General features: G+C 41.9%; 1 protein-coding gene across 2 annotated transcripts in view; it reads left to right on the forward strand.

Moving 5' to 3' along the window:
* LOC139376171 (arf-GAP with GTPase, ANK repeat and PH domain-containing protein 3-like) overlaps positions 1 to 26,983 on the forward strand; it is a 222,046-nt gene that overhangs the window by 184,810 nt on the left and 10,253 nt on the right. For both annotated transcript variants that reach the window (XM_071118439.1, XM_071118438.1), the window contains exons 14-16: positions 13,867 to 14,021; positions 15,987 to 16,077; positions 16,251 to 16,473. In XM_071118439.1, coding sequence (XP_070974540.1) covers positions 13,867 to 14,021; positions 15,987 to 16,077; positions 16,251 to 16,473 — 469 coding nt within the window. The remainder of the gene's footprint in view (positions 1 to 13,866; positions 14,022 to 15,986; positions 16,078 to 16,250; positions 16,474 to 26,983) is intronic.

Genomic DNA, 26,983 nt, shown 5'->3' on the forward strand with positions numbered 1-26,983 from the left:
TTTGTGATGAATGATTCAATGAGCTGACTTTGCCATTTTTTCCCAAAATGTCATTTAAGGTGCTCCAATGCTTTTTACTATCATTCTTTGTCATTTATCTTTGTTTCAGATTGTATTTTCTTATTATTATTATTCAGTTTAGTCACATGATTTCTGAATTTGCAATATGTTTGCCAATCAGTTGTTCTGCCAGACGTATTTGCCATTCCTTTTGCCTCATCCATCTCAACCATACAATTTTTCAATTCCTCATCAATCCACGGGACATTGACAATGACCCAACATACCTCCATGCTGTGTAAGAGTTATTTGACCACGAAAGAGAGTGATGGACTGCTACATCAGATGACCTGCCTCCACAATCACCCGACCTCAACCAAATTTAGATGGTTTGGGATGAGTTGGACCGCAGAGTGAAGGAAAAGCAGCCAACAAGTGCTCAGCATATGTGGGCATTCCAGGTGAAGCTGGTTGAGAGAATGCCAAGAGTGTGCAACGCTGTCATCAAGGCAAAGGGTGGCTACTTCAAAAAATCTCAAATATATTTTGATTTGTTTATTTAAAAAAATATAGTTACTACATGATTCCATATGTGTTATTTCATAGTTTTGATCTGTTCACTATTATTCTACAATGTAGAAAATAGTAAAAATAAAGAAAAACCCTTGAATGAGTAGGTGTGTCCAAACTTTTGACTGGTACTGTATGTTAACGTGGGCTATTTTGAGCACTTTTCTGGGATGCTTACATGTTTTCATTGCTTCTCCGACTCTCACTTCAAGTTCTCCCACTTAAAAAGATGAGAGGCCTGTAATTTTTCATCATAGGTACACTTCAACTATGACAGACAAAATGAGAAGAAAAAAAAAATCCAGAAAATCACATTGTAGGATTTTTTATGAATTTATTTGCAAATTATTGGGGGAAAATAAGTATTTGGTCACCTACAAACAATCAGGATTTCTGGCTCTCACAGACCTGTAACTTCTTCTTTGAGGCTCCTCTGTCCTCCACTCGTTACCTGTATTAATGATACCTGTTTGAACTTGTTATCAGTATAAAAGACACCCGTCCACAACCTCAAACAGTCACACTCCAAACTCCACTATGGCCAAGACCAAAGAGCTGTTAAAGGACACCAGAAACAAAATTGTAGACATGCACCAGGCTGGGAAGACTGAATCTGCAATAGTTAAGCAGCTTGGTTTGAAGAAATCAACTGTGGGAGCAATTATTAGGAAATGGAAGACATACAAGACCACTGATAATCTCCCTCAATCTGGGGCTCCACGCAAGATCTCACCCTGCGGGGTCAAAATGATCACAACGGTGAGCAAAAATCCCAGAACCACACGGGGGGGACCTAGTGAATGACCTGCAGAGAGCTGGGACCAAAGTAACAAAGCCTACCATCAGTAACACACTACGCTGCCAGGGACTCAAATCCTGCAGTGCCAGACGTGTTAAGCAGTGCCTGCTTAATCCAGTACATGTCCAGGCCCATCTGAAGTTTGCTAGAGAGCATTTGGATGATCCAGAAGAAGATTGGGAGAATGTCATATGGTCAGATGAAACCAAAATATAACTTTTTGGTAAAAAAAAGGACAAAGAATGCTGAGTTGCATCCAAAGAACACCATACCTACTGTGCGGCATGGGGGTGGAAACAACATGCTTTGGGGCTGTTTTTCTGCAAAGGGACCAGGACGACTGATCCGTGTAAAGGAAAGAATGAATGGGGCCATGTATTGTGAGATTTTGAGTGAAAACCTCCTTCCATCAGCAAGGGCATTGAAGATGAAACGTGGCTGGGTCTTTCAGGATGACAATGATCCCAAACACTTCGCCCGGGCAACGAAGGAGTGGCTTCGTAAGAAGCATTTCAAGGTCCTGGAGTGGCCTAGCCAGTCACCAGATCTCAACCCCATGGAAAATCTTTGGAGGGAGTTGAAAGTCCGTGTTGCCCAGCAACAGCCCCAAAACATCACTGCTCTAAAGGAGATCTGCATGGAGGAATGGGCCAAAATACCAGCCACAGTGTGTGAAAACCTTGTGAAGACTTACAGAAAATGTTTGACCTCTGTCATTGCCAACAAAGGCACATCTGAATACTTTTCTTTTGGGGTGTTGCTGTAGGCCACCAAGTGATAACAGTCAGTATCTAAATAATATGTGTGAAATGCTTGATGTATGAAATGTGTGAAATTTATGTGATGTAAACAGAGGTTTACTTTCTTGGAGACCTGAATATTGACTGGTTTTCATCAAGCTGTGCGCTCAAGAGGAAGCTTCTTACTGTAACCAGTGCCTGTAATCTGGTCAGGTTATTAATCAACCTACCAGGGTGTTTACAAAAACTACAGGACAAGATCAATCACATGTATTTGTCAGATTTTTACTAATACTCTAGAACTTTGTTCTAAAGCTGTATCCGTACCCATTGGATGCAGTGATAACAATATAGTGGATATATCCAGGAAAGCCAAAGTTCCAAAAGCTGGGCCTAAAATAGTGTGTAAAAGATCAAACTAAATATTTTGTTGTGAGTCGTGGTTGTTAAAAAATATTTGTTAGTCTGATGTGATTAATAAGGAGCATCAAGATGCTACACTTGATGAATTTCTTGATTAACTGGTACCTGTTAAGAAACTGACTGTTAGAACTGTTAAGGCTCCAGTAATTGATGAGGAATTAAACAACTGTAGGATTGAAAGAGATGTGGCAAAGGGAGTGGCTAATAAGTCTGGCTGCACATCAGACTGGTTGACTTACTGAAAATTGAGAAATAATGTGACTAAACTCAACAAAAATAAGAAGAATCTGTATTATGAAGCCAAGATCCAAAAACTTTTATTATAAATTATGGGCAAAATGACAAATTCAACTCTGTCTTTCATAGACTCAGATGGCTAATTCATCACAAAACCATTTGATGTTGCCAATTATTCTTAATGAAAGAAAAGCATTGTAAGTTAGAATTTTGTAAAGTTAGTGTGGGAGAGGTGGAAATGTTTTTGTTATAGATCAATAATGACAAACCACCTGGCATTGACAACTTCGATGGAAAGCTACTGGGGATGGTAGCTGACTCTATAGCCAGTCCTTTATGTCATGTCTTTAATCTGAGCCTAGAGGAAAATCTTTGTCCTCTGACCTGTGGGGAAGCCTAAGTCATTCCGCTACCCAGCCTTTACTGGTTCTATCAGAAGACCAGCTCAGCTCTTAGCCACCAGCTCTTAGCAAACTGTTGTAAAAAAAATGGTGTTTGGCCAAATACAATGCTATTTCTCTGTAAACAAATTAACAACAGACTATCAGCATGCTTATAGATAAGGGCACGTAATATGTACTGCACTGACACAAATGACTGATGATTGGTTTAAATAAATTGATAAGAAGAAGATTTTGGGAGCTGTAGTGTTAGATTTCAGGGCAGCCTTTGATATTATTGACCATAACCTGTTGTTGAGAAAACGTATCTGTTATGTCTTTTTAACCTCAGAGCTACCTATCTAATAGGACTCAGAGGGTTTTCTTTAATGGAAGATTCTCTAATGTCAAACATGTAAAGTGTGGTGTACCGGAGGGCAGCTGTCTAGGCCCTCTACTCTTTTCAAATTTTACCAATGACCTGCCACCGGCATTAAACAAAGCATGCGTGTCCATGTACGCATCAACATCAGCAGCCACAGCTAATTAATTCGCTGAAACCCTTAACAAAGAGTTGCAGTCTCTTTTGGGATGGGTGAACAATAATTAACTGGTCCTGAACATCTCTAAAACTAAGAGCATTGTATTTGGTACAAATCATTACATACAGTAAGTCGGAAGTTTACATACACCTTAGCCATATACATCCTAGTAAAAGTTGGTAGTTACTGTCTTGTCCCATCGCTGCAACTCCCATATGGACTCGGGAGAGGTGACGGTCGAGAGCCATGCGTCCTCCAAAACACAACCCCGCCAAGCCGCACTGCATCTTGACACAATGTGCGCTTAACCCAGAAGCCAGCCGCACCAATGTGTCGGAGGAAACACCGTACATCTGGGGCCGTGTCGGCGTGCATGCACCTGGCACGCCACAGGAGTCGCTGGAGTGCAATGGGACAAGGACGACGTGGCCATCCAAACCATCCCCTAACCCGGGCAACGATGGGACAATTGTGCGTCGCCTCATGGGTCTCCCGGCCGTGGCCGGCAGCGACACAGCCCGGTATCGAACCAGGATCTGTAGTAATGCAGCTAGCACTGCTAGCAGCGGTCTAATGCATTGCAGTGCATTAGACCGCTGCGCAACTCGGGAGGCCCCTCTTGGCTAAGAGTTGAGGAAATACTGACTGCGTCACTTCTTGCTTTTACGAGAAACATTAATGTGTTGGAAATTGTTTGCGTAGTCAACTTACACACAACACTGACACACACACTTACCCAACCAGGCATGCCACCAGGCGTCTTTTCACAATCTCCAGAACAAATTCAAGGAGAAGTAGAGTATTATCCAGAGCCATGAGTGCATGGAACTCCCTTCCATCTTACATAGATAGCGCAAGGCACCACGCCTCTCCCCCATGTGGTCTACTTGTTGTGTGTATGTGTAACTGATAGATGCACACACACACTACATGTTAATGTTTTTAAATGCATTCAAATTGTAAAGTCTTTGGTCTGTAATGTATTTTTTGTTATGTGTCGGATCCCAGTAAGACTAGCTGTCGCCATTGGCGTCGGCTAGTGGGGATCCTAATAAATCAAATCAAATAAATGCAATCATACTCTTCTTCCACCGGGCATTCCACTGATTTCAAAACGCTGTCAACTTCTTCCGTGACAACAACACTGTTGATTGACGTTTCTTCCCCATCACTTTCATCAGAAGACTCTATAATGTCTGGTTCAATAAAAATGATTTTACCTAAATCAGGGATTTCCTCATCGTCTGATTCATTTTCAGATTCAGAGAGTGAGCATGGCGCGATCGTCCTCCAGAATGTAGTCCATCACATCTTCTCAATGATCTTTGTTAAATTCAGGGCAGCAATGTTGAAAGCAATAGCAACACTTTTGCAGTTCTGCATTATATCTCAGCCAATCATGGCTAGTGGGAAGGGTCCTCACTTTTTCTTTGGCAAAACCAGCTAGGCTCCTAATTTAACAATTTTATTTGTATTTACAGATGGCATGCACATTTGTTATTAAGGCACATGAAAGTTCATATGTTCCAGAAGGCATTTCTGGCAACAAAAAAAAGCATTTTGATTAAAAAAATAGATTCAAATGCCTCTCCTGTGAAGTAGTGATGTGCGACATATGCCTAGCTTCTTGAAACGGGTCACAATTCATTAACACCTCTCTAATTTGAACTGCAAACTGCCCCCATGGTTTAACAACACCCAACACCCCTGCCAATTTGCCAGTTACCCACTGATATGTATAAAATGGTATACCTGCAAATAAGTTGTAAATAAGAGTCGGTTTGAAAGGGTAACATACCACATCTTCTGTCTGAAATGGGTATGAGGATCGACTAGCGAGTCCATGTCGCCAACCTCCAAATGTCCGGTGTCTACAGATAATAGCTCAGTACTGACTCCCTCCCAACTCCAGCACACACGAGCCCTTTTTACATACACACCGATTTTACCAGAGCTTGGAATTCTGATCTCTTTATACGACTGTGAACTCTGTTTATTACATACAATCTGGGTGTGCAAAGAGAGGGCTGATGGGAGATGTGTTGGAGGAGCCCAATCTCCCCCTTGTCTGTACCCTCCTCCCCAGTCTCCTGCTGGAGGCAGGGAAACATGCGTTATGCAAATGAGCCCGCTATATTTGCATAGCCATAATTAGGTAATTACAAATCGTTTGGCTATGAGATAAAGCATGTGCAGAGGACTAGACGATTTACATCAGTCATTTTCTAGTGTATTATCATTGTGTTAATGAATTACTTGTAAACGGGGAGGCATTATGACATGTATTATAGCATATGTTGTTGCAAAGCCCTTGCCCAGGCAGATGACAGGTGACATTTTCATAAAGCCTGCTTCATTGTGAACAACGTATTCAAATCAAATTGTATTAGTCACATACACATGTTTAGCAGATGTTATTGCGGGTGTAGCAAAATGCTTGTGTTTCTAGCTCCGACAGTGCGGTAATATCTAACAATTTCACAACATATACCTAAGGAACACAAATCTAAGTAAAGGAATACTTTTGCCTCATTTGAATGTTGTTTCTTAATTGATTTCATTTGGTCTTATTTCACAGTATTTACTCATCAGTGCATTCAGAACGTATTTAGATCCCTTGACTTTTTCCACATTTTGTTACTTTACAGCCTTATTTTCAAATGGATTACATTGTTTTTTCACCTCATCAATCTACAGATAATACCCCATAATGACAAACCAAAACCGGTTGTTGTTTTATTTTTGCAAATGTATTTATATACAGTATATCACAAAAGTGAGTACACCCCTCACATTTTTGTAAATATTTGAGTATATCTTTTCATGTGACAACACTGAAGAAATGACACTTTGGTACAATGTAAAGTAGTGAGTGTACAGCTTGTATAACAGTGTAAATTTGCTGTCCCCTCAAAATAACTCAACACACAGCCATTAATGTCTAATCCGCTGGCAACAAAAGTGAGTACACCCCTAAGTGAAAATGTCAAAATTGAGCCCAAAGTGTCATTTTCCAGCACTGCCTTAACCCTCTTGGGCATGGAGTTCACCAGAGCTTCACAGGTTGCCACTGGAGTCCTCTTCCACTCCTCCATGACGACATCACGGAGCTGATGGATGTTAGAGACCTTGCACTCCTCCACCTTCCGTTTGAGGATGCCCCACAGATGCTCAATAGGGTTTAGGTCTGGAGACATGCTTGGCCAGTCCATCACCTTTACCCTCAGCTTCTTTAGCAAGGCAGTGGTCATCTTGGAGGTGTGTTTGAGGTCGTTATCATGTTGGAATACTGCCCTGCGGCCCAGTCTCCGAAGGGAGGGGGTGATGCTCTGCTTCAGTATGTCACAATACATGTTGGCATTCATGGTTCCCTCAATGAACTGTAGCTCCCCAGTGCCGGCAGCCCCAGACCATGCTTGACTGTAGGCAAGACACACTTGTCTTTGTACTCCTCACCTGGTTGCCGCCACACATGCTTGACACCATCTGAACCAAATAAGTTTATCTTGGTCTCATCAGACCACAGGACATGGTTCCAGTAATCCATGTCCTTAGCCTGCTTGTCTTCAGCAAACTGTTTGCGGGCTTTCTTGTGCATCAACTTTAGAAGAGACTTCCTTCTGGGACGACAGCCATGCAGACCAATTTGATGCAGTGTATGGTCTGAGCACTGACAGGCTGACCCCCCACCCCTTCAACATCTGCAGCAATGCTGGCAGCACTCATACGTCTATTTCCCAAAGACAACCTCTGGATATGACGCTGAGCACGTGCACTCAACTTCTTTGGTCGACCATGGCGAGGCCTTTTCTGAGTGGAACCGGTCCAGTTAAACCGCTGTATGGTCTTGGCCACCGTGCTGCAGCTCAGTTTCAGGGTCTTGGCAATCTTCTTATAGCCCAGGCCATCTTTATGTAGAGCAACAATAATTTTTTTCAGATCCTCAGAGAGTTCTTTGCCATGAGGTGCCATGTTGAACTTCCAAGGACCAGGGTTAGGGTTAGGGTGAGGGAGTGTGAGATCGATGACACCAAATTTAACACACCTGCTCCCCATTCACACCTGAGACCTTGTAACACTAACAAGTCACATGACACCGGGGAGGGAAAATGGCTAATTGGGCCCAATTTGGACATTTTCACTTAGGGGTGTACTCACTTTTGTTGCCAGCTGTTTAGACATTAATGGCTGTGTGTTGAGTTATTTTTAGGGGACAGCAAAGTTACACTGTTATACAAGCTGTACACTCACTATTTTACATTGTAGCAAAATGTCATTTCTTCAGTGTTGTCACATGAAAAGATATACTCAAATATTTACAAAAATGTGAGGGGTGTACTCACTTTTGTGATATACTGTATATGTATATGGAGTTGAAGTCGGAAGTTTATATACACTTAGGTTGGAGTCATTAAAACTTGTTTTTCAAACACTCCACAAATTTCTTGTAAACAAACTATAGTTTTGGCAAGTCGGTTAGGACATCTACTTTGTGCATGACACAAGTAATTTTTCCAACAATTGTTTACAGCCAGATTATAATTCACTGTATCACAATTCCAGTGGGTCAGAAGTGTACATACACTAAGTTGACTGTGCCTTTAAACAGCTTGGAAAATTCCAGAAAAATGATGTCATGGCTTTAGAAGCTTCTGATAGGCTAATTGACGTAATTTGAGTCAATTGGAGGTCCACCTGTGGATGTAATTCAAGGCCTACCTTCCATCTCACTGCCTCTTTGCTTGACATCATGGGAAAATCAAAAGAATCAGCCAAGACCTCAGAAAATAAATTGCAGACCTCCACAAGTCTGGCTCATCCTTCGGTGCAATTTCCAAACGCCTGAAGGTACCAAGTTCATCTGTACAAACAATAGTACGCAACTATTAACACCAACACTGACCCACGCAGTCGTCATACCGCTCAGGAAGGAGATGTGTTCTCTCTCCTAGAGATGAATGTACTTTGGTGTAAAAAGTGCAAATCAATCCCAGAAAATCAGCAAAGGACCCTGTGAAGATGCTGGAGGAAATAGGTACAAAAGTATCTACAGTGGTGCAAAAAAGTATTTAGTCAGCCACCAATTGTGCAAGTTCTCCCACTTAAAAAGATGAGAGAGGCCTGTAATTTTCATCATAGGTACACTTAAACTATGACAGACAAAATGAGAAGAAAAAAAATCCAGAAAATCACATTGTAAGATTTTTAATGAATTTATTTGCAAATTATGGTGGAAAATAAGTATTTGGTCACCTACAAACAAGCAAGATTTCTGGCTCTCACAGACCTGTAACTTCTTCTTTAAGAGGCTCCTCTGTCCTCCACTCGTTACCTGTATTAATGGCACCTGTTTGAACCTGTTATCAGTATAAAAGACACCTGTCCACAACCTCAAACAGTCACACTCCAAATGGCCAAGACCAAAGAGCTGTCAAAGGACACCAGAAACAAAATTGTAGACATGCACCAGGCTGGGAAGACTGAATCTGCAATAGGTAAGCAGCTTGGTTTGAAGAAATCAACTGTGGGAGCAATTATTAGGAAATGGAAGACATACAAGACCACTGATAATCTCCCTCGATCTGGGGCTCCACGCAAGATCTCACCCTGCGGGGTCAAAATGATCACAACGGTGAGCAAAAATCCCAGAACCACACGGGGGGGACCTAGTGAATGACCTGCAGAGAGCTGGGACCAAAGTAACAAAGCCTACCATCAGTAACACACTACGCCGCCAGGGACTCAAATCCTGCAGTGCCAGACGTGTCCCCCTGCTTAAGCCAGTACACGTCCAGGCCCGTCTGAAATTTGCTAGAGAGCATTTGGATGATCCAGAAGAAGATTGGGAGAATGTCATATGGTCAGATGAAACCAAAATATAACTTTTTGGTAAAAACTCAACTCGTCGTGTTTGGAGGACAAAGAATGCTGAGTTGCATCCAAAGAACACCGTACCTACTGTGAAGCATGGGGGTGGAAACATCATGCTTTGGGGCTGTTTTTCTGCAAAGGGACCAGGACGACTGATCCGTGTAAAGGAAAGAATGAATGGGGCCATGTATCGTGAGCTTTTGAGTGAAAATCTCCTTCCATCAGCAAGGGCATTGAAGATGAAACGTGGCTGGGTCTTTCAGCATGACAATGATCCCAAACACTTCGCCCGGGCAACGAAGGAGTGGCTTCGTAAGAAGCATTTCAAGGTCCTGGAGTGGCCTAGCCAGTCTCCAGATCTCAACCCCTTAGAACATCTTTGGAGGGAGTTGAAAGTCCGTGTTGCTCAGCAACAGTCCCAAAACATCACTGCTCTAGAGGAGATCTGCATGGAGGAATGGGCCAAAATACCAGCAACAGTGTGTGAAAACCTTGTGAAGACTTACAGAAAACGTTTGACCTCTGTCATTGCCAACAAAGGGTATATAACAAAGTATTGAGATAAACTTTTGTTATTGACCAAATACTTATTTTCGACCATAATTTGCAAATAAATTCATAAAAAATCCTACAATGTTGTTTTCTGGATTTTTTTTCTCATTTTGTCTGTCATAGTTGAAGTGTACCTATGATGAAAATTACAGGCCTCTCTCATCTTTTTAAGTGGGAGAACTTGCACAATTGGTGGCTGACTAAATGCTTTTTTGCCCCACTGTATATCCACAGTAAAAGAGTCCTAAACCGACATCACCTGAAAGGCTGCTCAGCAAGGAAGAAGCCACTGTTCCAAAACCCCCATAAAAAAGTCAGACTACACATGGGGACAAAGATCATACTTTTTGGAGAAATGTCCTCTGGTCAGATGAAACAAAAATAGAACTGTTTGTCCATAATGACCATCGTTATATTTGGAGGAAAAGGGGGAGGCTTGCAATGCGAAGAACACCATCCCAACCGTGAAGCATGGGGGTGGCAGCATCATGTTGTGGGGGTGCTTTGCTGCAGGAGGGACTGGTGCGCTTTGCAAAATAAATGACATCATGAGGAAGCAAAATTATGTGGATGTATTGAAATCATCAGTCAGGAAGTTAAAGCTCGGTCGCAAATGGGTCTTCCAAATGGACAATGACCGCAAGCATACTTCCAAAGTTGTGGCAAAATGGCTTAAGGACAACAAAGTCCAGGTATTGGAGTGGCCATCACAAAGCCCTGACCTCAATCCTATAGAACATTTGTGGGCAGAACTGAAAAAGTGTGTGTGAGCAAGGAGGCCTACAAACCTGACTGGGTCACACCAGCTGTCAGGAGGAATGGGCAAAAATTCACCCAACTTATTGTGGGAAGCTTGTGGAAGGCTACCCGAAACGTTTGACCCAAGTTAAACAATTTAAAGGCAATGCTATCAAATACTAATTGAGTGTATGTAAACTTCTGACCCACTGGGAATGTGATGAAAGGAATAAAAGCTGAAATGAACCATTCTCTCTACTATTGTTCTGACGTTTCACTTTCTTAACATAAAGTGGTGATCCTAACTGACCTAAGACAGGGAATTTTTACTAGGATTAAATGTCAGGAATTGTGAAAAACTGAGTTGGAATGTACTTTGCTAAGGTGTAAGTAAACATCCAATTTCAACTGTATATACATATACTTGCAAGCCTCCCCCTTTTTCCTCCAAACATAATGATGGTCATTATAGCCAAACAGTTCTATTTTTGTTTCATCAGACCAGAGGACATTTCTCCAAAAAGTACTATCTTTGTCCCCATGTGCAGTTGCAAACCATAGTCTTGCTGAGCGGCATTTCATGTTATGTCGGTTTAGGACTCGTTTTACTGTGGATATAGATACTTTTGTGCCTGTTTCCCCCAGCATCTTCACAAGGACGTTTGCTGTTGTTCTGGAATTGATTTGCACTTTTCGCACCGAAGTACGTTCATCTCTAGGAGACAGAACGCGTCTCCTTCCTGAGCGGTATGGTGGCTGCGTGATCCCATGGTATTTATACTTGCGTACTGTTGTTTGTACAGATGCACGTTGTACCTTCAGGCGTTTGTAAATTGCTCCCAATGATGAACCAGACTTGTGGAGGTCTACAATTTTTTTTATGAGGTCTTGGCTGATTTATTTGGATTTTCCCATGATGTCAAGCAAAGAGGCACTGAGTTCCGAAGGTAGGCCTTGAAATCCATCCACCTCCAATTGATTCAAATGATGTCAGAAGCTTCTAAAGCCGTGACATAATTTTTCTGGATTTTTCCAAGCTGTTTAAAGGCGCAGTCAACTTAGTGTATGTTAACTTCTGACCCACTGGAATTGTAATACAGTGAATTATAAGTGAAATAATCTGTCTGTAAACAATTGTTGGAAAAATAACTTGTGTCATGCAGAAAGTAGATGACCTAACCGACTTGCCAAAACTATAGTTTGTTAACAAGAAATGTGTGGAGTGGTTGAAAAACAAGTTTTAATGACTCCAACCTAAGTGTATGTAAACTTCCGACTTCAACTGTACATTTTACAGACACATTCTATCTTACAATAGTTATCTTCTTTTCTTTTTTTTTGTACTGGCCTTCCTCTACTTCTTATATTATTGATCGGCTCTGACTTTTCAAATCACCCAGTATTGCTACCTGCAGCGTTAGCTCTAGGTAAATGTTACAATTCGTCAGCCATTCCTGGACCTGTGACCAAAAACAAGCTATATATGGACAGTACAAAAATAAATGATCTAATGATTCTGCCTCCCTGCAGCAAAATGTTCAGAGCTGGGAAGGTTGTATCCCCCTTATATTTATAACATTCTATTGGTTGCAAGGATTTTGTATAATAATTTAAATTGAAAAATTCTACGTTTTGAGTCCGGCGTCGTTTTCCATGTGCCATGGAATCGGTACATCGAAAATCTCTTCCCAACTATTTTTCAATTTATGTGGCACAGCTGTCTGTGATGTTTTGATCCTTAAATGAGACTGGTATATATTTTTATTTATCCCAATTGTCCTTAACTTCTTATAGGCTGGCCAACATCCGGTGAAATTGCAGAGCACGCAATTCAAACTACAGAATTATAAATATTTAACTTTCATAAAACCACAAGTGTAATACATCAGAATAAAGCTTAACTTCTTGTTAATCCAGCCACTGAAATGGATTTCAAAAAGGCTTTACGGCGAAAGCACATCACGCGATTATCTGAGGACAGCGCCCCGCATACAAAACCATGAAAAACATATTTCAACCAGGCAGGTGGTACACGAAAGTCATAAATGGCGATATAATAAATGCCTTACCTTTGATGATCTTCTTCTGTTGGCACTCAAAAAGGTCCCAGTTAAATCAGAAATTGTCCTTTTGTTCGATAATGTCCTTCTTTATATCCATAAATACTCAGTTTTGCTGGCGCGCTTCAGTCAATAATCCACCCAGTTTCCCTCCATCAAAATGCATACAAAATGAATCCCAAACGTTACTAATAAACCTTTCCAAACAAGTCAGATAACGTTTAGAATCAAACCTTAGGTACCCTAATATGTAAATAAACGATACAATTTAAGACGGAGAATCGTTATTGTCTTTACTGGAGGAAAATACCAAAGAACGCGCTCTCATTCACACGCTTGGAAACACTACAGCCAAAATGGGAGCCACCTAGAAAAACTACATTTTCTGGCTCATTTTTCCAAAAACCAGACTGAAACTCTTTCTAAAGACTGTTGACATCTAGTGGAAGCCTAGGAACTGCAATCTGGGAGGACTTCGCCTTCGCCTCTGGAGCTCTGTCAGAGTGACCATCGGGTTCTTGGTCACCTCCTTGACCAAGGCCCTTCTCTCTCGATTGCTCAGTTTGAGTCAGGAAGAGTCTTGGTGGTTCCAAACATATTCTTCAGACAATTCCTTCGACCTCATGCCTTGGTTTTTGTTCTGACATGCGCTGTCAACTGTGGGACCTTATATAGACAGGTGTGTGCATTTCCAAATCATGTCCAATCAATTGAATTTACCACAGGTGGACTCCAATCAAGTTGTAGAAACATCTCAAGGATGATCAATGGAACCTGGATGCACCTAAGCTAAATTTCAAGTTCCATAGCAATGTTGGGGTATTGTGTGTAGATTGATGAGTACATTTTTTATTTAATCAATTTTTAATAAGTTTGTAACGTAACAATGTGGAAAAAGTGAAGGGGTCTGAACACTTTCCTAATGCACTGTACATGTGGGTTTATGTTTTCCAGAGTCGGAGGAGTCGTTTGAGTTCATTATCGTGTCTCTGACGGGCCAGATGTGGCATTTCGAGGCGTCTACGTTTGAGGAGAGGGAGCTGTGGGTCACAGCTATCGAGAGCCAGATCTTTGCCAGCCTGCAGTCTTGTGAGAGCATGAAGAATAAGGTGGGCATGAGAGACAGTGAGGAAACTGTGGGTCTGTCGAGTCATGATTAGTTCAGGGTCAGGAATTTTTCCTGACCACGTGACTTGGCTATGAAAATCTCTGGTTGCTAATCAGGATTTGATTGGATTTGATTTGGATCTATTTTAGCCCCCATTTGGACTAATCTTCCAAGAGTCCTTAAACATTAAAATACAATTTATAATACGAACACATTTTCACATATAACACACTATTACAAACATACATAATATACTAACACAATGACCCAATAAATACTTAATCTAAAAAAATATTGATTCTTCATCTACTATAGTCCCACAACATTTCTATGTATTATATTTAAATTGTTTTAAAATAATGTTTAAATTGATATATTGAAAGGTTTCTAGATTGCTCAGTTAATTTATTCCATTTCTTTATTGCTCTAAATCGAAATTTTATTTTGCCCATTTCTCTTTTCTGTCTGGACAACGCATAGATGGTGGACAATCTATTCCTAGTATTTACGGAATGTCTGTCTCTTACCAACTGAATACCGTTGCGAATAGAACTTGGCCGTTTTAAATTATGTATATTATGAAATAAAATAAGCATGTTTTTTTTCAATTATTCTGTCGATTGATGACCAACCAAGAACACTGCGCATGACTGCAACAGAAGAACCATATCTCCACCTTAAAACAATCCTTGCTGCTCTGTTCTGTGCATTCTGCAGCCTCCAAACTTCACTTACTGATGCATTTCCCCAGACCACAGAACAGTAGTTCACCTGACTCTCAATTAATGCTTGTGTTATTTGCTGAATAATTTTTCCTGTTAAATATTTAGCTATCCTTTTTATTATGCATGCTGTTTTAATATTTTCTTTTGTTACATAGATTGGTTATTTGAAACGACCATGATAAGCAGTTGTCTAGCTGCACTCCCAATAGTTTGGTTTCTGCCACTTCTTCAATTTGTACTCCCATAATTAATTGTATCCCATGCTGTTTTGGCCTTTTCCTAGTTGAATAGACCAACATAACTTTGGTTTTCTTGATGTTTAAAACAAGTTTGTTTTGGCAAACCCACTCCCTGATATTCTCCAAATCTCCTTGTAAAGCTTGCTGTACCTGTTTAACCGATGGTCTTGCTGCATAAATTGTAGTATCATCTGCAAATATAGTACCTTGAGTTTCAGCTAAAACATAGGGAAGATCGTTGGTATATATTAAATAAAGAAATGGCCCAAGGCAGCTGCCCTGCGGTATTCCACAGTTTAACACGAGGGGAAGAAAATGAACCATTGATATAGGTGGACTGTTTCCTGTCAGTTAGATATGACTGTACCCAATTCAATGCTACATCCTTAAAACCATAATGCATTAATTGTATCAAAATTATTTCATGATCCACTAAATCAAATGCTGCACTGAAATCTAAAAATAGTACACCCACACCCACAAAAGGATGTGTGAATGCAAAATTCTCCCTCTCCCCCCTCTCCCCACACCCTTCTCTCTTGCCCTTCTCTCTATCCCCTCCCCTCTCTCTCTCCCCCTCCCAATCTTCCTTTCTCTGAGCTGCCATGTGTTGGGCTGTGTGTCAGACAGGTGCAGTGCAGCGTGGGGAGCTCTTATTAGAGCTGACAGACATCAAAGATGGGAACACGGCCTGTGTCAGAACACAGGGGAGGAGACGCAACGCAACACCGACTCAATTTCATATAATGCCCACTCTCTCTTCTCTTTCTCTCTCGCTCTCTCTCCTCCTTCTCTCTTTCTTCTCTTCCCCTCTCTTTACCCTTGTTCTCTCTCAATGATCACTCGGCCTTCAAAGCCTCTAGTCCTCTCTCCCCTTCTGTTTTGTGCTGTGTAGCCAGCTGAAATCCTGTCTCCTCCATTCTCTCACTGCAAAACAATGATGCCTCACACACGGAGTCCCTCTTGCTTACCTGCTTACAACTTCTCTCTGCTCCCCCAAAGTCCCGGTTAGGCAGCCAAAGTGATGCAGCGTCCATTCAGTCCATAAGGAACGTGAGAGGGAACAGCATCTGTGTGGACTGTGATGCAGCCAGTGAGTACAGTACTTTCTCAACATTCAAGCTATATGTCAATGATTCCTAATACTTTACGTGCCAGGTATTGTATATAACATGATGTCTCCAGATTGCTATGGGCCAGATATCACCCTTGCTTATTAGTAACTAACATAGGGCTAATTTTGTACCGCTCCTCCTCCTCTCCCAGACCCGGACTGGGCCAGTCTTAACCTGGGGGCTCTGATCTGTATCGAGTGTTCAGGGATCCACAGGAACCTGGGGACCCACCTGTCAAGGGTCCGCTCCCTGGACCTGGATGACTGGCCCGTGGGACTCAGCATGGTGATGATGGCTATAGGCAACGCTATGGCCAACAGTGTCTGGGAGGGGGCCCTGGAGGGGTACACCAAGGTGGGCGCTGACAGCACCAGGTCAGTAACCCACATCTCTCTGTTAGTGTGTGTTTGTTTGCCATCTGCCGTTTGCCAGCTTTGTTGGAGGGATTTTGAAACAAACTGTTTGGAAATCCCCACATAGTGAGCTGGTTTCCCCTAGAGCAGACCCTGGTTCCCACCCCTCCTTCTCCTCTCTGCTGGGGCACCCAGGTCTGGTCCCCTCTTCCCGCTCCCCAGTGAGGGTTGTTTGTCTCTGGGTGACAGTTAAGGCCCAGCGCGTCTCTCTGACTAATGACCCTGTGTGTGGATGAGCAGGTAATTAAGGAGCCCATTATGGTGTTTAAGCCCGCCCCAGGGGCCAGGCCCCTGGCCCCAGAAGGGCCCTGTCACATATCTATCACACAGAGGCCCCCCCATCACACTCTCTGTCCCACTGTAGAAGACAGGTCTGTAGTGACTGTACTGTTGGTGACCTAAATTAAGAGAATATGTAAAGATATACTACTTAAGTGATCAACGGCTTGGTTTTTGATTTGCTGGTCTCATTGTTAAAAATGTTTGTACTGCAGTTACTAAAATGGTATAGTCATTTGAAATGAACATTTGTCAGTAAGACAAGTGTGGATAGATAGACTGAAAGTCAATATAGTTGCATTGTAAAAGTCAGTAAAGTAATATTGTTACCCTGCACATTGTACATTTGGTATTAGCACTGATCCTGTATATAGCTTCCTGTCTTATTTCTTGTGTTTTCTTTCTTTATATTTCTTTCTTTATATATATATATATATATATATATATATATATATATATATATATATATATATACAGTGCCTTGCGAAAGTATTCGGCCCCCTTGAACTTTGCGACCTTTTGCCACATTTCAGGCTTCAAACATAAAGATATAAAACTGTATTTTTTTGTGAAGAATCAACAACAAGTGGGACACAATCATGAAGTGGAACGACATTTATTGGATATTTCAAACTTTTTTAACAAATCAAAAACTGAAAAATTGGGCGTGCAAAATTATTCAGCCCCCTTAAGTTAATACTTTGTAGCGCCACCTTTTGCTGCGATTACAGCTGTAAGTCGCTTGGGGTATGTCTCTATCAGTTTTGCACATCGAGAGACTGAAAGTTTTTCCCATTCCTCCTTGCAAAACAGCTCGAGCTCAGTGAGGTTGGATGGAGAGCATTTGTGAACAGCAGTTTTCAGTTCTTTCCACAGATTCTCGATTGGATTCAGGTCTGGACTTTGACTTGGCCATTCTATGATATGTTTATTTTTGAACCATTCCATTGTAGATTTTGCTTTATGTTTTGGATCATTGTCTTGTTGGAAGACAAATCTCCGTCCCAGTCTCAGGTCTTTTGCAGACTCCATCAGGTTTTCTTCCAGAATGGTCCTGATTTTGGCTCCATCCATCTTCCCATCAATTTTAACCATCTTCCCTGTCCCCGCTGAAGAAAAGCAGGCCCAAACCATGATGCTGCCACCACCATGTTTGACAGTGGGGATGGTGTGTTCAGGGTGATGAGCTGTGTTGCTTTTACGCCAAACATAACGTTTTGCATTGTTGCCAAAAAGTTCAATTTTGGTTTCATCTGACCAGAGCACCTTCTTCCACATGTTTGCTGTGTCTCCCAGGTGGCTTGTGGAAAACTTTAAACAACACTTTTTATGGATATCTTTAAGAAATGGCTTTCTTCTTGCCACTCTTCCATAAAGGCCAGATTTGTGCAATATACGACTGATTGTTGTCCTATGGACAGAGTCTCCCACCTCAGCTGTAGATCTCTGCAGTTCATCCAGAGTGATCATGGGCCTCTTGGCTGCATCTCTGATCAGTCTTCTCCTTGTATGAGCTGAACGTTTAGAGGGACGGCCAGGTCTTGGTAGATTTGCAGTGGTCTAATACTCCTTCCATTTCAATATTATCGCTTGCACAGTGCTCCTTGGGATGTTTAAAGCTTGGGAAATCTTTTTGTATCCATATCCGGCTTTAAACTTCTTCACAACAGTATCTCGGACCTGCCTGGTGTGTTCCTTGTTCTTCATGATGCTCTCTGCGCTTTTAACGGACCTCTGAGACTATCACAGTGCAGGTGCATTTATACGGAGACTTGATTACACACAGGTGGATTGTATTTATCATCATTAGTCATTTAGGTCAACATTGGATCATTCAGAGATCCTTACTGAATTTCTGGAGAGAGTTTGCTGCACTGAAAGTAAAGGGGTTGAATAATTTTGCACGCCCAATTTTTCAGTTTTTGATTTGTTAAAAAAGTTTGAAATATCCAATAAATGTCGTTCCACTTCATGATTGTGTCCCACTTGTTGTTGATTCTTCACAAAAAAATACAGTTTTATATCTTTATGTTTGAAGCCTGAAATGTGGCAAAAGGTCGCAAAGTTCAAGGGGGCCGAATACTTTCGCAAGGCACTGTATATATATATATATATATATATATATATATATATATATATATATATACATACATACACACACACACACACACAGTATACACAATATATATATAATGAAATACATGTTTTTATTAGTTATACTATTTGAATATTAATTACTGCACTGTTGGGTAGAGCATGCAAGTTAAGTTATGTCACTGAACTTGTGCATGTGACAATAAAACTTGAATATATAGAAATGTAAACTAACTTGTAAATATACCTTCAAATGCTCTTGTAATAAAGGTGATGACAGCTATTGTTGTTTGGAATTGCGTATCAAGAGGACATATGTTTCAAGTTTGTTTTAATGTGCACAAGTACAGTGAAATGTCTTTCCTGCGAGCTCTAAACCCAAAAATGTAGTAATCAATATTAATTTAGTACTAAAAATAACATAATGTAGAATAGAAACACACGAGAAATAGAAATAAGAACACGAGAAGTAAGTAAGCTATATACAGGGTCAGTTCCAATAACATATTTACAATGTGCAGGAATACTGGAGTGATATAGGTAGATATTGTATATTGTATATTGTAAGGTCACTAGGTATTTTTTGTTGTTCTATTTTATTAGGATCCCCATTTAGCTGTTGCAAAAGCAGCAGCTACTCTTCCTGGGGTCCACACAAAACATGAAACATAATACAGAATGACATAATACAGAACATCATTAGACAAGAACAGCTCAAGGACAGAACTACATACATTTTCTTCTTAGGGATCAAATCCCGTTAACGGGATCGATTTGACAACATCCGGTGAAATGGCAGAGCACCAAATTCAAATTAAATTACTATAAATATTAAACTTTCATGAAATCACACATGCAATACACCAAATTAAAGCTATACTTGTTGTTAATCCAGCCAATGTGTCAGATTTCAAAAAGGCTTTACGGCGAAAGCAAACCATGCTATTATCTGAGGACAGCACCCCATCAAACAAACACAGACAATCATAATTCAACCTGCCAGGTGCGACACGAAACTCAGAAATAACTATATAATTCATGCCTTACCTTTGACGAGCTTCTTCTGTTGGCACTCCAATATGTCCCATAAACATCACAAATGGTGCTTTTGTTCGATTAATTCCGTCGTTATATATCCATTTATTTGGCACATTTGATCCAGAAAAACACTAGTTCCAACTCGCGCAACATGACTACAAAATATCAAATAAATTACCTGTAATCTTTGTCCAAACATTTCAAACAACTTTCCTAATAGAACTTTAGGTATATTTTACGTAAATAATCAATCAAATTTAAGACGTGATAAACTACATTCAATAGCGGATAAAAACAAAGTGGAGCGAGCTTTCAGGTCACGCGCCTCTAACAAACAGTACACTTCACTCGACCCTCGTTCTGAACTGCCCTACTTCTTCATTAAATAAAGGAAAAACACCAACCAATTTCTAAAGACTGTTGACATCCAGTGGAAGCGATAGGAACTGCAAGCAAGTGCCTTAGAAATCTAGATCCCCATAGAAAATCCATTGAAAAGAGAGTGACCTCAAAAAAACAATTTCCTGGATGGTTTGTCCTCGGGGTTTTGCCTGCCAAATAAGTTCCGTTATACTCACAGACATCATTCAAACAGGTTTAGAAACGTCAGAGTGTTTTCTATCCACATATACTAATAATATTAATATCCTAGTTTCTGGGCCTGAGTAGCAGGCAGTTTACTTTGGGCACGCTTTTCATCCGGACCTGAAAATACCACCCCCTAGCCTAGAGGTTAAAAAGGCACACGTAGCCGACATATCAATGCATACACACAAACTATCTAGGTCAAATGGGGGAGAGGCGTTGTGCCGCGAGGTGTTGCTTTATCTGTTTTTTTAAACCAGGTCTGCTGTTTATTTGAGCAATATGAGATGGAAGGAAGTTCCATGCAATAAGGGCAGCCACGCCATTCATTACAGCCACACCATTCTACAGCCACACCATTCATTACCTGATTCAGCTGAGGTCTAGGACTTAGAGAGAGCAAATTAAGTGAGTGTGTGTGTGTTGGAGTGTCAGTGTGCGTGTGTACAGTCCTGTGAGTGTGCATAGAGACAGTGCAAAAGGAAAAAAGTAAATACAAGGGTTGACTCAAATTGTCCAATTAACCCTTTAGTTAGCTATTTAGCAGTCTTATGGTTTGGGGATAGAAGCTATTCAGGAGCCTGTTGGTGCCAGACTTGATGCACCAGTACCGCTTTCTGTGCAGATGCACAGAGAACAGTCTATGGCTTGGGTGGCTGGAGTCTTTAACTATTTTACGGGCCTTCCTTTCACACCGCCTGATATAGAGTTCCTGGATGGCAGGGAGCTCAGCCCAAGAGATGTACTGGGCTATCCGCACCACCCTCTGCAGTGCCATGCGACCGAGGGCGGTGCTGTTGCCATACCAAGCAGTAATATAGACTCGTCGTGTGTGTGTGTGTGTGTGTGTGTGTGTGTGTGTGTGTGTGTGTGTGTGTGTGTGTGTGTGTGTGTGTGTGTGTGTGTGTGTGTGTGTGTGTGTGTGCGCGCGTGTGTGTGCGCGTGAGTGCGTGCGTGTGTTATCTGTGTCCATAGAAAGATGTCGTATCCTCTTCGATCCATTCTACCCAACTCAGGGCAGCTTTGAGTTGAGTGATGGCCCACGATTACTTATTGAATGGTTTGTGGGCTCCAGTATTCCGCCACCCTGGACTTGATGAAAGATTATTGATACTGATTCCTCTGTCTCACCTCTGTCACTGTTCCTATATCGCCCTGGGTAGGAATGTTTTTCATTGTCACGAAAATCACATCTCATTCTGTGTGAGCACATGCATCTTTGTTTAGTCTGTCAAACAAATAACGATAATAATCCCATTATTATCGTAGAGGAAAGAGGTTGTTGCCATTATCTCATCGGTAATCATCGATCGATGATTATTGAAATCAGGATATATATTTTGCTTTACGAAAGAGGAATATTTTTTTTAATAAGAAATCTGATGAAGAAAGGAGATACCATTATCTTGGCCCTGCCTCTATATCACCTCAAAGCATCTATTGTATAAATTTAGGAGACAAAAAGGGGAATTAATATATTATCTTGCTTCTGATCCCCACCATTACTTTGTTGTCTCATCCATACAGATGAAACGTTAAGATGAAATATACAGATCTCTATTGTCTCCACACTAGCTCCTCCCCTGGGCTCGAAGTGGTTCTGATGTTAATTGTGTCACTGTGGTGACATGGAGCAGCTTTGTGATGGCACCCAGGCAGCTGGTGTAGCCTTCCCACCCCACCTCCTCCTAAACATTAGTGACACCTAATCTAAACGACTCAGTAACTACCTGAAGATGAGCCTCACATCTGATTGAATGTCTCCTGCGACACTAGTTCTGCCGGCTCGCATTTTTGAAATGTTAACTTAAAAGGTGTTCATCCACAAGATTAGCTTAGCTTTTTAGGAATTCTTATGTGAAAGAGGTCTGCACCGATTTGCTTTGTAGCCAGATTTATGTAGATATCGGTACTCATCGTGTAGGCTAATGTCGTGGTGGGATTTTGTAGTGGTTTGTATCTTTAAAGAACCAAAATGCATTTTGTATTTTTGATCAGACTTCTCCAGTGCCGTCAACAGCTTTCAGAGAGAGTTTTACATGTATCACCCAACAATTTAATGAAGTCTGAATAAGAAAGATGTTGATATTGGTGTGCCATAAAAGGCATGTGTATACATCAATAGATCATGATGACATATATTTCTCCTGGGCCATAAATCTCATAGAGAAATGAAATCTTTCTCCAGTCAGCATATTGGAAGGGAGTTGTTCCTTTAATTAGTGTCTGCCAGTCGGCGTGTTTTCCACGCCATCTCTAATTGTCTGGCACACACAGGTGAGAGGAAACACTATACACTCACACTCCTAAGAGAAAACATTGTGTGCGCACACGCACACACGCTCGTGAGAGAAAGCAACACACACACACTTGTGAGGGAAAACACTACTGACTATTTTGACGGGGAAGGAAGAGGGGGGCTCCACCTCACACACACACACACACACACACACAAACCTCTCCTTCCTCCCCCATGTCTCATTTGGGGGTGGAAGATGTCTGGGAGCGTAGACGGATGTGGAAGGCTATCCCTCACCGGTGCTGCCCACCTCACTGTCACCCCTCTGTCGGTTGTTGTGCCGCGCGGCGCCCTCGGCCACGGCCAGGTAATAGCTCTGCTCTGACGACCAGAGGACTGGAGAGAGAGCGAGTTAAAGAGCCCGCCTCCTCCTCCACTTTGTTTCAGAAATAATTTGCCGCTCCTGCATGCCGCCTGCAGGGTCTGCACGGTAATAAAAATGAATCACACCACTAACCTCTCCCAACCTGCTCCCTCTTTTTAACTCCGTCCTTCCTGGACGGATACACGGCTGGGAGAATGGAATTGATACTGCATCCCTCCACTGTCATCCCTCATATTCTTCCCTCATTCTCATCCCTAATTCTCAGCTGTTATAAGAATCACCAACCCAGTGTGGATGGCAGAAAGGGCTGTAGTTTAGCCTGCTCAAGGATCCAAACTATAATGAGCCAGCTATAACCTCTCTCCTGTAGAACTGCCCCAGTCCCTAAACCAAAGAGCGCTGAGCCTTTCCGGATACTCACAGGTTAGGGGTGCGAGGAGCGCCAACCGGCAACTATCCAACTCTCCAAAGAGGCTTTAGAATAGCTGGCCTTGCCAGGAGCCCTGGTGGAGGTGGGGTAATTCATTTAGACTAATTAATGAGCGGAGCTGGGGTCTCCCGTCCAGTTCAGCACCGTGCCGTGGCAGTCTCTCCAAATGAAACCCACAGGTCACTGATTAGCCCAGCCTGCCCTGGAGATGATTTGTCACTAATTACCCAATATGCCACGGGTTTCAGCACCAGCCAGGTATATAGGGGAAATTAACTAGCAAATCAAATTTTATTTGTTACGTACACAGTTTACTGCAAGGCCAACTGAAGCAAATTACTGTCAGTGTTTTATTTTCTATTTTAAATGATAGAGTATAATTAAAGCAACATATACCATATGCCATTAGAATCTGGAGCAGTGGAAATGCGTTCTCTGGAGTGATGAAACATACCATCTGGCAGTCCAACGGACAAATCTGGGTTTGGCAGATGCCAGAAGAACACTACCTGCCCAAATGCATAGTACCAACTGTAAAGTTTGGTGGATAATAAATATTTTTTTTGTGGTTCAGGTTAGGCTCCTTAGTTCCAGTGAACTTAGTTCCAGTGAAGTCTTAACGCTACAGCATAAAATTACATTCAAGATGATTATGTGCTTCCAACTTTGTGGCAACAGTTTGGTGAAGGCCCTTTCCTCTTTCAACATGACAATGCCCCCGTGTTCAAAGCGAGGTACAGAAATGGTTTGTCGAGAACGGTGTAGAAGAACTTGACTGGCCTGCACCGAGCCCTGACCTCAACCTCATCGAACATCTTTGGGATGAATTGGAACGCTGACAGTGAGCCAGGCCTAATTGCCAAACATCATTGTCCGACCTCATTAATGCTCTTGTGGCTGAATGGAAGCAAGTCCCCGCAGTCAGCAAGTCCAACATCTAGTGGAAAGCCTTCCCAGAAGAGTGGAGGCTGTTCTAGCAGCATAAGGGGGGACCAACTCCATATTTATGCCCATGATTTTGGAATGAGATGTTCGACGATCAGGTGTCCACATACAGTTGAAGTCAGAAGTTTACATGCACTTATGTTGGAGTCATTAAAACTCGTTTTTCAACCACTGCACACTTTTCTTGTTAACAAACTACAGTTTTGGCAAGTCGGTTAGTACATCTACTTTCTGCATGACACAAGTTATTTTTCCAACAATTGTTTACAGACAGATTATTTCACTTATAATTCACTTTATCACAATTCCAGTGAGTCAGAAGTTTACATACACTAAGTTTGTGCCTTTAAAGTTAAGATCAGAAAATAAATGGTAGACCTCCACAATTCTGGTTCATCCTTGGGAGCAATTTCCAAATGCCTGAAGGTACGACGTTCATCTGTACAAACAACAGTACGCAAGTATAAACACCATGGGACCACACAGCCGTCACACCGCTCAGGAAGGAGACGCGTTCTGCCTCCTAGAGATGAACGTACTTTGGTGTGAAAAATTCAAATCAATCCCAGAACAACAGCGAAAGACATTGTGAAGATGCTGGAGGAAACAGGTACAAAAGTATCTATATCCACAGTAAAACAAGTCCTATATTGACATAACCTGAAAGGCCGCTCAGCAAGGAAGAAGCCACTGCTCCAAAACCGCCATAAAAAATCCAGACTATGGTTTGCAACTGCACATGGGGACAAAGATCATACTTTTTGGAGAAATGTCCTCTGGTCTGATGAAACAAAAATAGAACTGTTTGGCCATAGTAACCATCGTTATGTTGCAGGAAAAAGGGGGAGGCTTGCAAGCCGAAGAACACCATCCCAACCGTGAAGCACAGGGGTGGCAGCATCATGTTGTGGTGGTGCTTTGCTGCGGGAGGGACTGGTGCACTTCACAAAATAGATGGCATCAACGAGAAAGGAAAATTACGTGGATATTTTGAAGCAACATCTCAAGACATCAGTCAGAAAGTTAAAGCTTGGTCGCAAATGGGTCTTCCAAATGGACAATGACCCCAAGCATATTTCCAAAGTTGTGGCAAAATGGCTTAAGTCAAGGTATTAGAGTGGCCATCACAAAGCTCTGACCTCAATCCCATAGAACATTTGTGGGCAGAACTGAAAAGCGTATGCAGACAAGGAGGCTCACAAACCTGACCTAGTTACACCAGCCCTGTCAGGAGGAATGGGCCAAAATTCACCCAACTTATTGTGGGAAGCTTGTGGAAGGCCACCCGAAACGTTTGAGCCAAGTTAAACAGTTTAAAGGCAATGCTACCAAATACTAATTGAGTGTATGTAAACTTCTGACCCACTGGGAATGTGATGAAAGAAATAAAAGCTGAAATAAATCATTCTCTCTACTTTTATTCTGACATGTCACATTCTTAAAATAAAGTGGTGATCCTAACTGACCTAAGACAGGGAATTTTTACGAGGATTAAATGTCAGGAATTGTGAAAAACTGGGTATAAATATATTTGGCTAAGGTGTATGTAAACTTCTGACTTCAACTGTACGTTTGGTCATGTAGTGCAACTACATTTGATGACTCATTTCATTTCAAATCCATCTGATTAAAGGAAGGCTCATTTGTGTCAAGCTGGGTGAAATGAATTAATTCTGCAAGTGGTGTTTGTCGTAAGTGACTGGGTGCATGTGTGGTGTACATGTCATTGTCCCAGCGTTGTGTTGGAGAGGACAGGGGCAGTAGGGGGTTAACAGCGAGAGCATTTAAGGGTGTTAGTCTTCTCTGGCACAAAAACACAGCCGCTCCATCATGGGGAATGTGACAACCTCATTAATGTCACAATATATTCAACTCGTCCTGCCCTGTCTGCTGCTAGCCCAAGGCTCACAGATGCTCCTCTACTGGCCTCTCAATAGAACAACTGGCCAGACCGTTCAACCAGACTGCTCAACCAAACAAAACAACAGTCTCATTCTAGAGCCATACTATAGAACCACTATCTCTGGCCCAACATTCTACAGTAGGTAGATGAGTAAAGGAGTGTTTATCCTAGAAAGCTATATTCTAGATCATGTGTGTTATGTAGTTGTTATTCTTGGTTAAGGATAACGTCTAAACTGTACCCCTGTTGTTGACTGTAGTGAGTCTCATTTACTGGGTTGCTCTCTCATTTTTCGCCCCTAGCAACCTTTGAAGCTCTGGGGCCCTGCTTTCTCGCTCTGTTGTGTGTTTTTTCTCTCCCTTTTGTTTTTCTCTCTTTCTGTCCCCTTCTCCCAGCTCTCTCTCTCCCTCTCTCTCTCTCTCTCTCTCTCTCTCTCTCTCTCTCAATATGTGAAAGTGAAATGGCCGGCTGTTGCATGGGAATCTGTCCTATACAAGCCGCCCCCCTCCCACTGCGAGGGGTGTTTAGATTGCCTAGTCCCCCCCTCCACCACTCCTTCACTCTCAGTGAATC

The sequence above is a fragment of the Oncorhynchus clarkii genome, chromosome 20 (genome assembly GCF_045791955.1).
Source record: "Oncorhynchus clarkii lewisi isolate Uvic-CL-2024 chromosome 20, UVic_Ocla_1.0, whole genome shotgun sequence".
Taxonomy (NCBI): domain Eukaryota; kingdom Metazoa; phylum Chordata; class Actinopteri; order Salmoniformes; family Salmonidae; genus Oncorhynchus; species Oncorhynchus clarkii.